Source organism: Microtus ochrogaster, chromosome 1 (assembly GCF_000317375.1).
Source record: "Microtus ochrogaster isolate Prairie Vole_2 chromosome 1, MicOch1.0, whole genome shotgun sequence".
NCBI classification, from domain to species: domain Eukaryota; kingdom Metazoa; phylum Chordata; class Mammalia; order Rodentia; family Cricetidae; genus Microtus; species Microtus ochrogaster.
In genome coordinates, this window is record NC_022009.1 from 67,122,155 (window position 1) to 67,135,048 (window position 12,894).

The window sequence follows — 12,894 nt, forward strand, 5'->3', positions numbered from 1 at the left end:
AAAAAACATAGCATTTCATGGTCCTTTGATTACATAATATTACTTTATTCAACGTAAGACATGATAATTTTCTTTTAAAGTTTTTTTTAATATTGTGTTTTGTTGTTGTTGCTCTCTCCTTTTGAGTAGTGCTAGAGTCTTCCTCTTCCTGTGTTTGTGGATACTTGTGAAGCTGAGCACTAAGAAAACGATTCTAGTAGACTTCCAATAACATGGGTACAAGTCAGCGCTTTTCAGTGCCCTGGTAATAGAGTAGTCTACACCCCTTCAGTTCTGCTAATAACCACTGACTCTTTCATTCACGTATTTACCTATCCAACAAGATCTTACTGCGCTCTGAATGTTGAACCAGTCCTGTTGGGGGCAAACTTTATTTCTCTAGGGGAAGCGTAGTAGTGCCTTTGCCTGGTAGAGACCAGGCAGAAAGGCCACAGATTATATTCTCCCTTTCGTTTGACATGCCTCTCATGGGTATACCCTAGTGATGACACAGTAGGTGATTTCCAGGGCTTAGAGAATAGAAAGTGGGATAGATATTTAATGGGTCCAGCATTTTTTTAAAGTGATTAAAGTATTCTCTAGATAGATTCAAAAGATGACTTCAAAAAATTGTGACTATGTTATCCCCACTAAACTATCCATGTTAAATGGTTAGATGGTTACATGTATTTTGCAACTATTTTTTTAAAATTATAATAATGTTCTGATATCAGAAACCAGACTAAATCTCCACAGTGTAGTTTTCTCATGGGACACTGAATCTTACATAACTTCCTAAGGGTAATACTTTTTGTTCTTGTTACTTTAAAATGGGGCTCCAAATTATGCAGTTTTAGAAGCAATTGTGTATTTGAATGCTTTTAGCTGAGTCTGCTGTTTGCCTCAGCATCTTCTTCGTTATTATTTCATTCTGTTTTTTTTCAAATTGCATGGTTTTAGTGTCTTTTTTCATTTTAGTTATTACCTCTGAATTTAAAGAATAATTTTTATTTTAAAAATTCTATGTCAAATATTTACTAAAAGGGCACAGTTGGTCTGTCCTATCCTGTTTCTTTAATCTTCTATATAGGAATTTGAAGGAACATTTAAAGTTTGGTCTTGCCTAATTAGTTTCATTCAGCAGTGTTAGTCCCACTATTAAGACCATTTGCTCTCGTCTGAGGGTCTCACATAGCAGTTCTTTGTGCTTACTTCATTTACTCTGAAAGACATGAATATTATTCTTCAATACTTATGGAATGACATGCAGACTCCAGATTCTGGCATTCTGGATTTTTAGCCCAATCCATATTTTCCAGTTTAAAAGGAGGGTTTCACTGTTATTAGCATCCTTAGCGTCATATGCAGTGGTCATCTGTTATTCCCACCCCTTTCTTCCGTTAGTCTCAACTCTGTTGCAACTGAGATATGAGACTCCATGGAGGTTGAATGTCTAGATCAGCAAAATTTTAAACTTAGCTGGTTTGAAAAAACTGTAAAAGACTCAAGAAAAATTCAAATTATACAAACTCTCAGGCAGTGCTTTTTCACTGAAGCTTTCATGCTAGCAAGTACATTTAAAATAGCAGTTTTATTTTATAGGTGTAGCTGTGTACACCGGAATGGAAACGAAGATGGCATTAAATTACAAGAGCAAGTCACAGAAACGATCTGCAGTAGAAAAGTAAGAAAACCCTTTTCACGTAATTTTATGTATATCTTACTCATATTTGTGTAACATATATAAAAATAGATATTTCAGGAACTACAGAGATGACTCAGTGGTTAAGAGCACTGTTGCTCTTACAGAGGACCCAGGTTTGGTTCCCAGCACCCACATGGTGGCTCACAACCATTTGTAACTCCAGTTCCAAGGTATCTTCGTGGGCAATAGGTATATACACAGTGCAGTTATTCACATGCAGGCAAAACACTCATGCACATAAAATTAAAAATAAGTCATTTAAAAGGGCATTTCATATTACATATGCAAAGTGATATTCTTTTTGGATAAAGATGATATCTTCTGGTTTTGTATATACTTAGCATTGACTGTAAGTGTTAAAATATGACTAAAATTAGTGCAGGGTATGAGGCATGTAAGTAGCTCTGAGTAAAATACTTGCTGTACAAGCATTAGGACCTGAGTTCTGATCCTTATCACCGCCCTCTTAGAAAGCTGGCCGTGGTGGTATGTACCTGTAACATGCTGCTATGTGGAGACAGGAAGATCCAGAGGCTTGCCAGTCAGCCATTGTAGGAAAAATAGTTAACTCTGGGTTTAGTGTGGAATCCTGTCTCAAAATATAAGGCAAAACAAGATAACAACCTTAAGCTTCTACAAAACACACACCTGTCTTTGTAGGCATGCAAACCCGCATACAGGCACACACACCCAAGGACATAAATAATGTCAGACCATGCATGGTGAGGCCACTCCAGTAATCCTAATACTTGGAAGGCAGACAGGAAGATCATGAGTTAAGATCATAAGTTAAGGCAAGTGACCAAAAGCATGTCAAACCTGGCAGTGAATCCAATCCTGAAAACAAATGGGGGAGGAAGGATAGAGGGTAGTCGAAGAAATAAGATGGGGAAAGTGTTATTTCTTTACTGAGTTGAAATATCAGAGGACACAGTTTAAAACTAGAAGAGAACCTAGAAAGCTAAGGGAAAATATGTAAGCCAGCATAGAAAGTAATGGGCTGGGCCTGAAAGCGTGTACATAAAAACTGCCCAAATTTTCCTGTATGGCTGATAAAACTCTGTAGGTGCAAACTGGCAAGAAACAAACAGTAGAACCCAAAGAATGCTGAGAGAGAGGATTTTATTTTGACCAATTGCAGTGATGTTAGGTACTTAAAGTCAACTGCCCACTAGAACAAAAAGTCAACACTCTTCTGAAGAACATGAAAAGCTATGGACCCATTATTTATAATACCCAGCGGGAACTTTTTAATAAAGGTGAGGGAGTAGAGAGCTTTTGCCAATATGAAAGCATGTACCAGGCCATGGGCTCAGTCTTCAGCATCCAAAAATAATGATGATTGAATACATATGAAACAGAATTGTAAAGACTTTTAGAAGAAGTCAGGATCACTCTAGACAAATGATTGTTAGGCAGGCAAAAAAGCATAACTCCTAAATAAAAAGATTAATGAATTAAATTTTACTTAAATTAAAAATGTTCTCAAACCATCTTGAAAGTATGGAGACAAGTTACGGAGTGGGGGAAATGCTTGCAAAGCTCACATTTCAACCAAACAGTAACACAAACATTTAGGTAGCTGTGATCAAAAACATGAATCACATTTCATGAAAGGAGTTGTAGGTTGCAGGTGAGCAGACAGATGCTCAGTCAGCACCATTGTTAGGAGAATATCATCTCACAACCTCAGTGAGGTTAGCCCACTGTTGGAGGAACAAGGTTAAAAGAGTAGTAATAGTACGTGCTAGTCTCACACATTATTGTGAAGAATGTCAGATGATGACATTCCCATTTGGGAGATAATTTGGCAGTTTCATTTAACAGCTTTATTTATAACAGCAAAAATCTGGAAAATAGCCCATTGTGCATACATGGGTAATAGTTGAACAGGAAAATCTGGTGCAGCTATGTCATAGAGCACTATTCATCAAGAACAAGGATTTATAGTATATGCTCAGCCAGAACAGGCTGCAAAAATAGTTACATTTGGTGAAAAAGTCAAATTCAAAGATTGTATACTATGTTTCCAGTTATGGAACATTTTCAAAATTATAAAACTGTATAGGTTGGGTGAAAGATTATTGCTGCCAAGGGACAGATTCAGTATGGGATGAGTCAATATAAAGAGTGATGGAAGCTGGAGAGTTGACTTGCAGAGGACTTGGGTTTGGTTCCTGGCACCCACATTATGGCTCACAACCATCTATATACCTCCAGTTCTAGGGGATCTGACCTCTTCTAACCTCCACAAGCACCAGTCGCACATGTGGTGTGCATACATAATATGCATGTAAAACACTCATACAATAAAATAGAAATTCTAAATTTTGTTTATTTTTTTGAGGCAGAGTGTGTCTATGTAGCCCTGTATGACCTGTTGCTGCCCTTTAATCCATGGCTGTTCAAATCAACAACTGCAACTTTGCTGTTATCAGCAGTGGTTGGGCCTAGAGGGCCTCAGCTTGAGGGAATTCTGTTCCTGAGCTCAGGCACCAACTCTTTCAAAGCTATGAAGGGAACTTATCTAAATCTCTGTTCCTCTAAAGAACTGAAAATTCAAGGTTTGAGGTGGAATTCTGTTTCTCAGAGAAGCTGAATAGCAAGTAGCTCACCTTCTCTCCTTCTTGTGTCTCTCCAAAAGCCTCTCATGCTTCTCCTCACCCCTCCTTAAAAACCCTTCTCCGCCTGGCTCCTCCCTACCACTTCCTGTCAGCTAGTTGCTGATGCAGCCTCCTGTCCACAGGTAAATTTTTTTTTAAATCAAGCTCATCTTTGCATCATTAAACAAATGTTCCAGAGCATAAACAAAAGTAACACACCTTAAAATGTAATGTTCTACAACAACCTGGAACTCACTCTGCAGACTAGGCTGATCTTGAACTCACAAAAATTCACCTGCCTCTGCCTTCAAGTGCTGGAGTTAAAGGCATGTGCTACCATGCTGGTCCTTAGATGAATGCATTTTTAAAAGTGACGATGGAACAATTCTTCATAATGGCAGTTAATCTGTAAGTGGGATTACTTTTACACTAGTAAGATGAGGTTTTGTAAATGTGAATCTTAATCAAATCTAATTCTCTGTAATGTCTCTGGTTCTGATATGCTACAGCTGAATAAGATGCCACCATTGAATTGGGGACGTAGCTCAGTTTTAGAGTATGTTGCATAGCATAAGACTCTGGGTTTGATCCCTATCTTCACTCCTTTTTCATCTTTTTAAAAAAAATTTTTATTCATTTTACATATCAAATACAGTTCCTTCTCCTTTTCTCTCCTCCCCTCCCCTCCTACCTCCTCTTAACCCAGACCCTATCCACTTCTCAGAAAGGGTAAGGCCTCCCAATGGAAGTCAACAAAGCCTGGCACATTCAGTTGAGGCAGGACCAAGCTCCTTCCTCCTGCATCAAGGCTGAGCAAGGCACCATATGGAAGTGCTTTTAAAAAGCCAGCTCATGCACCAGGGATGGATCTGGTCCCACTGCCAGAGGTCCCGCAAACATAGCAGGCTACACAACTGTCGTCCACATGCAGAGAACCTAGTTCGGTCCTATGCAGGCTCCCCAGCTGTCGGTCTAGAATCCCTGAGCTCCTACAAGCTCGGGTCAGTTGTCTCTGTGGGTTTCTCTGTCATGATCTTGACTACCACCCTCCCATTAATAAAATCGCCCCTCCCTCTCTTCGACTGGACTCCAGAGCATGGCCTGGTGCCTGACTGTGGATCTCTGTAGCTACTTCCATCAGTTACTGGATGAAGGTTCTATGGTGACAGTTAGGGTAGTCACCTATCTGATTACAGGGGAAGGTCAGATGAAGTAACCTCTCCACTATTGCTAGGACTCTTAGATGGGGTCATTCTTGTGAATTCTTTGGAATTTTCCTAATGCCAAGTTTCTCCCTAAGTCCATAATGGCTCCCTCTATCAAGGTATCTCTTTCATTACTCCCTTTCCGTCCCTCCCCCAACACCATCATCCTGTTCCTTCATAGTTGCATCTCTCTTGCCCCCAATTTGTCCAGGAGATATCATCTATTTTCCTTTCCCAGAACAATCCATGTGTCCCTCTTAGAGTACTCCTTATTACCTAGCTTCTCTGCAAAGACATGGAGGTGGAAAAAATATAGACTTAGAGTTGATGAAACTCTTTGTACTGATTTTACAGCTTTCTGTGAGTCTACAGTTTCAAACGTTAAATCAAGAAGTTCTTTAAAAATTTATTCATGAAATAAAAGAACCACCAAAAAACTAAATGGGTAATTGGGGTGGAAGAAAGTGTAAGTGGACTGAGAATGGTAGCATGTTGACCGTTGTTGAAGCTATGTGGTGCACATGAAGATTCATTATTGAGAACGCATCTTCTTTAATTATACATATATGTATTTACCTATTGAGTTCATTTGGTTCATTTAGTGTCACCCATATGTACATGTGTGTGGGGCTGATCATTTGGTATTGGATAACCTATATGGGAGCCCATCTCTATAAGAAACTGATTTTCCCCTCCCAACAACCGATGACCAGCTCTAACTCTTCACCTAGGAGCAGAACAATGTGGAACTTTCCTCATCCATGTTGGAATGTCAGCTGATGTTCTTATGTAGTCTTGTTCAGGCAGCGTATTGTTGAGAGTTCACATTTTCCCTGTCGTGTGTTGGGGCGACTATCTAGCAGCAGACATCCTGGTCCCATGGCTCTTAGAACTTTCTTACCCTTGTTCAATGTTCCCTGTGCCTTCTGTGTAGAGATCAGTTTGCAGATGTATCAGATGCTATAATTGTAGTATTCTGAAGTTTTTGGTGATAAAATGTTTCTTCATAACAAATTTGTTTTTAAATTTAAGACTTTAAATTTAAAGTCGAATCTGTATGCTTCAGCAGTACTACTCAGCCTTGTAGCAATGCTCAGGTGAGCATCACCTGTATACAAGACTAGACCAAAACCTGAAAGAGTCCATTTGATATATGAAATATGACATAGAAAGCTTGTTATAGTAATAGACACAGAGGAGGGAGTATTAGTGAGTTAATATCATCATAATGGGAATTTGCCAGAGTTTTATTATTTATTAAAATTCACCATGGTATTAGTATTATAGTTGTTTCTATTCCAAAGTCTCACTTGTGAACCATAAGACTCTTTGAAACTATTAACAGATTTCTGCTTGAGAAAACTGAGTCTAGAAATATATATAAAGTGTGCATCTGTTATGTGTTAGGTTTTTTGAGATACCATTCTTCCTCCTTTAGACTTTCTAGTTCAACTGGAAATTAAAACTAATATACAATGAAAATTAGATAATACTAAGACTTTCTTTCTGGACACTCTTGTCTTCACCCTTGTATTTAAAGTCTAACTTTAGTAAAGTCTTTAATAAATATCTTTAATAAAATCTCCAGATCTACTTTTATATTGGCTAGTCCTGAATTATTTTTAGTGTCAGAGCCAAGAATCCCAGTTTGACCTGAGATAATGTCCTAAAAGACATTTTAATGTCTTTTTTATACAACTTGCTAAGAAAACTTACTGTTTAGGGCTGACTACTTCAGATTGGATAGCATATAATGGTACACATCTCCAGAGAAGACTGATTCTTCCTCTTTTCACCGGCAATAATTAATTGTTTATAGCTCTTTATCTAGGAGAGGGACCTTGTGAGGTTTCCCCATCCATATTGGCATATCAACTGGTGTTATCATTGTTCAGATCTTGCTTAGGCGACCATATTGTTAAGATTTCATGGATGGTGATATGCAAAATATTCATCAGTATGGCTATAGGATAGGATCATTTCAGGTTCCCTATCCTCAGCTGCCCCAGGAACTAACTGGGGACCTCACCTTAGGCACCTGAAAGCCCCTCTAGGTCCAAGTCTCTTCCCAACCCTAAGATGGCTCCCTTAATTAAGATATGTGCTTCCCTGCTCCCCTATCCAACCTTCCTGTATCCCAATCATCCCGTTGCCCCAAGTTCTCCCCATCCTACCCTTCTCACTTTTTTCTCCCCATCTCCCCTTACCCCCCTCCCACCCCACCCTTAAGATCCCGATTTTTTGCCTGGCAATCTTGTCTACTTCCCCTACCCAGGAGGATAGCTATATGTTTTTCTTTGGGTTCACCTTCTTATTTAGCTTCTTTAGGATATCAAAATATTGACTCACTGACCTTTATTTGTGGCTAGAAACCAATTATGAGTGAGTACATCCCATGTTCATCTTTTTGGGTCTCATCTGGCGATGGATGGAGATAGAGACAGAGACCCACACTGGAACACTGGACTGAGCTCCCAAAGTACCAATGAGGAACAGAAGGAGGGAGAATATGAGCAAGGAAGTCAGGACCAAGAGGGGTGCACCCACCCACGGAGACAGTGGGGCTGATCTATTGGGAGCTCACCAAGGCCAGCTGGATTGTGACTGGAAAAGCAGGGGATAAACCCGGACTCTCTGAATATGGCGGACAATGAGGGTTGCTGAGAAGCCAAGGACAGTGGCACTGGGTTTTGATCCTACTTCTTGTTCTGGCTTTGTGGGGGCCTAGCCAGTTTGGATGTTCACCTTCCTAGACCAGGATGGAGGTGGGGAGGACTTTGGACTTTCCACAGGGCAGGGAACCCTGACTGCTCTTCAGACTGGAGAGGGAGGGGGAGAGGAGTGGGGGAAGGGTGGGAGGAGTGGGAGGCTGGGAGGAGGCGGAAATTTTTTTTCATGGATGTAAGTCCCTGTCATATAGAAGACACCATCTTTGTGTGACAAAACTTTTCCTGGGAAAATATAGCACACATGTGTACTCATCCCAGATAGGGAACCCACAACAGACCAAAGTACAAAAACCAGCAAAATCCAACTTGGTGAGCCAATGAGTTTTATTGGGGTTACTTATAGGAGCAGAAAAGACTCAACGCTACATCACCAAAGCCTTTCCCAGCATAGGTGACAGCTTCCACCTGGAAACCTGAAACATGCTGCATAGCATGCAGAGAGCTCACTGGGTTGAAAAGTGCTCTTTCCAAGTGACTCATTTGGTCTGAACTTGTAGGCAGCTGTTCTTATCTGAGAGTCTTCTCTGTGACTCAGCTCTGCTCTTCTGAGAAGGACTCTCAGCATTTAATGCTTACTCTGGTAGGGAGAGGCCTAGTGAGTCTGGGCAGATTCAGGGACTTTCTCAAGTCTTCTGAGTTGTTTACTCTCCTGCCTAAGGAGCTTCCTTGCAGTATGGACTATTTCAGTCTCAAAGTAAACTGTTTCCTAACACCATCTCACAGCAGGTGTCCTGGTCCTCTGGCTCTTAAATTATTTTCTACCTTCTGCAATGTTCCTTGAGCTTTAGATGTAGGAGTTGTATTGTAGGTGTACCACTTGGAGCTGGCTATCTCATGGTCAGTTGTTCTTAACATTTGATCAGTTGTAGACTTCTGCTGCCAGAGGAAGCTTCTTTAATGAGAGGTGAGAACTACACTTATCTTTGCATGTAAGGATAGGTATTTAGAATGAAGCTGGAAATTACACTGGCTTAGGAAAATGATAGTAGTAGGTTCTTCTCTAGGGCCCATGACCTCACTAGCTACAGACGGCAATGTTTATAGTACCAGATATGAATTCCCTCCTGCTGAGCAGGTCTGAGGTCCAATTAGATACTTGCTGGTAACCCCCAAGATAGAAGTATCGCCATGGTACTTCTGGATAGATCTTGCTTTGCTGTTATGATTTATAGGATTTACAACTGGGTTTTTCTGGTAATTATGTTTTATTTAATGGTCATTACAAAAAATAAAGGCTGTCCTTTAAAACAGCTATAATAAAATCTTATATATTCAATACAAATATTAATTTGTAAGCATATGAACATAAGATATATTGATATGTTTTTATTCTTTTTCTTACTTTAGATCAATGAACACATTTTTAATAATTTATCTAATAATCCTTATTTCTGAGGCCATCATCAGTACTATCTTGAAATATACCTGGCAAGCAGAAGAAAAATGGGATGAACCTTGGTATAACCAAAAAACAGAACATCAAAGAAACAGTAGTAAGGTATTATGTGTTATTCATAATTCAACTTTGAGGAAACACTTTGGGGACTATTGATGCTTAGATGGGAAAGACCACAGTGATCTCATCACAGCATTGGTATTGACAGGATGCTTTTGCAGAAGAGCAATCAGCATGTTAGCAGTGCTGTACTTTCCCTAGTTTAAGGCCTAAACTTTTTGTGTGTTCTAGTAGCATGGCTTGAATAATTAGATCACAAAAATTTATATGTGCATTCCACTTCGGTATTACAAATTCAAGGCTTTAGAAATCATTTATTGTACCATATAAGTGAATTAAAGAATATATTTGTTTTCATTCATGTTTGAATAATTGAAGAAGTCATAATGGTCTTGATGTACCAAGAGAATTAAACCTGCAATTTTGGTAAATAATCATTCTTTAAATTTCCATTTAAATTAATATGGACATATTAGAAAACATCTTGATCCAGGAGACAACAAAGCAGATCAGTATAGGATCCTGTTACCGGTACCATGTATATTCAACAGAGGACATATTGAAAGGCAGCTCTGCTGTGTTATTGTCCGTGTAGTATGTGTTCTTCAGTTTCTATTTTTTAACAATTCTCCTGAGGAATTATGTCCCCATATGTCTAGGTTACACTCACATTTTAGTCACCCATGATCTTTGAAGAGTAATGGTAGGATGGCTAGCTCACTGCACAGAGTATAATGATAATTTGGTGTTCACATCATGCCAGGTAACTTCCAAAATGGAACAAATTGTGCTGTGGAAATTTAACCTTTACCTTAACCAGTAATATAAGTAAACAGAGGAAATGCAATATTAAAACAACTTAATCAAGGAATTTCATATTAGTTTACCTCAGAATAATAGTTGATAGTTTACTTAGATAGGAACCTTCTGATAATTCTCATGTATGTTATCTAATAATCATTTCTCTTTTTTCTAGATTCTGAGATTTATTTCTGATTTCCTTGCTTTTTTGGTACTCTACAATTTCATCATTCCAATTTCTTTGTATGTGACTGTTGAGATGCAGAAATTTCTTGGATCGTTTTTTATTGGCTGGGATCTTGATCTATACCATGAAGAATCAGATCAGAAAGCTCAAGTCAATACTTCTGACCTGAATGAAGAGCTTGGACAGGTGAAGATAATCCTGATATTTTGTTTCTCTCAGAAAATTATATGTAAAGATACTGATATAATAGAAAATACTATAAAACTTAGGCCAAAACACCTTTTACTTTCCTCCAGCTAATTCTTATTCCCACTTTATGTCCTAACGTCTTTTTTCCACTATTTAGCAGTATGTGTCTATATGATATTTTATCATGATTTGAAATTTTTAGGCATCAGTTATAGAATATAAAGCTATAGCTGGGACTAGAGAGATGATTTAGCTGTCAGGAGCACACAGTTTTAGGGAAGTTCAGCTCCTAGCACTCACATTGGGTGTGAGTTCAGATTCACAACTATAGCACTAACTCCAGCTCCAGGAGATGCAATGCCCTTGACCTCTACAAGCACCTGCAGTCGTGTGCACTATCCCCACACACACTCTCATGCATATGCATCATTAAAAAAATGAAGTTGCCAGGCAGTTGTGGTGCACATCTTTAATCCCAGCACTCGGGAGGCAGAGGCAGGTGGATCTCTGTGAGTTTGAGGCCAGCCTGGTCTACAGAGCAAGTGCCAGGACAGTTGCACAGGGGAACCCTATCTCAAAAATAAATAAATAAATCAATCAATCAATAAATAAATAAATCTTTTAAGAGGGGAGGGACAACAGGGGGAAACTATTACTTTACCATTTTGTACACATATCCAAAACCTTTCCCACTTTGCCTACTCTAGTGTTGTTACAATTTGACATCCAATAAATATTTACATTATGACTCATAATATTGTTTCCAAACACCTTTCTTCCTAGTTTTTCTTTGTAGTACTATAATTATGTTTTCTTTATGTATTTTATTTCCTCTGGAGTTAATTGCTGTTTCTTTCCTTGCTTAGTTTTGTATACTTCAAACAAGTCTTCATAAATATATTTTTTTTCTCTCTCTGTATTCAAAGGTGTCCGTTAATCTAGGATCTACCTGCCCTGTCCCCATGTATAATTTGGGTTTGCCTTTTTTGTTTTCTTTTTGAGATGGGGCCCCACTTCTTGATGCCCAATCTATGTTTAAACTTCTGAGCTCATCTTACACTACCTTTAATCAAGGCAGAGGCAGGAGGATCTCTGTGAATTCAAGGGCAGCCTGTTCTCCATAATGAGTTCCAAAACAGCCAGAGTTACATAGTGAGACTCTTTCTCAAAACTAACAAACAAACCTGAGCCAAATGATTTTCCTGACTCAGCCTTCCCTGTAGCTAAAATTATATATGAAGACTGATAATGGCCTATGTGCAATAAATTATTTTAGGTAGTAGACATTTCCTATGTCTCAAATATTGTAGTTACCTTTATTGTCCCCAAAAGTATAGACATTAAAGTTCAGTTTCTTATTACTCTTTATTTCTTGGTTAAAACAATTTTCTCACTTTAATTCTTTAATTTTGCACGTTGATCTTTTATCCTGGAATCTCATTAAACTTATTTATTAGTGCTAATAGATTTTTTTTAAGTAAATTCCCTTGGATGATGTATATGTAAGTTTATTTGATATGCAAATGGAGATAACTTTGTCTCTTTTTCCCCAATCAGGTAACTCACTTCTTTTTCCTGACTAGAAATTTTAGTACAATGTTGAATAAAACATATGAGAACAGACAGCCTTGTCTTATATCTCTGCTGATAGGAAGAAATCACTCAGTATGATATTACTAAGTTTTGAAGAAGCTTTTATCATAGTATGTTAAGTGTTTTTATCATAAAGAGTATTGGATTTTTATCAAGTGATTTTTCTGTATCTGTTGAGATGGTCATTTTATTAATAGAATAAAGAACACATCAATCTGATCATTTGTACACATAAAGGTAACAATTGGATTTCTGAGATGTCTCATATACTTATGATATATAATACTTTTTATACATTCTGAAAATGTATGTGTATATATATTCATGAGAAATAATGGTCTATAGTTTGCTTTGCTTTTGTTTTCTTGTGATGTCTGCCTCTTTCTACTTTTTATTTATATTTTTATTTTTGTTTTGAATATGTGTGTATGTGTGTGTGTGTGTGTG

The 12,894-nt window shown here is 38.2% G+C and overlaps 1 protein-coding gene across 4 annotated transcripts in view; it reads left to right on the forward strand.

Annotated features, from left to right (window-relative positions):
- Atp11b (ATPase phospholipid transporting 11B (putative)) overlaps positions 1–12,894 on the forward strand; it is a 95,813-nt gene that overhangs the window by 40,968 nt on the left and 41,951 nt on the right. For all 4 annotated transcript variants that reach the window (XR_003377405.1, XM_026782240.1, XM_005343792.3 and 1 more), the window contains exons 10-12: positions 1,582–1,663; positions 9,569–9,719; positions 10,654–10,851. Coding sequence is in view for 3 of the 4 variants with exons in the window: in XM_026782240.1 (XP_026638041.1) it covers positions 1,582–1,663; positions 9,569–9,719; positions 10,654–10,851 (431 nt within the window). In the remaining variant the exon portion in view is untranslated. The remainder of the gene's footprint in view (positions 1–1,581; positions 1,664–9,568; positions 9,720–10,653; positions 10,852–12,894) is intronic.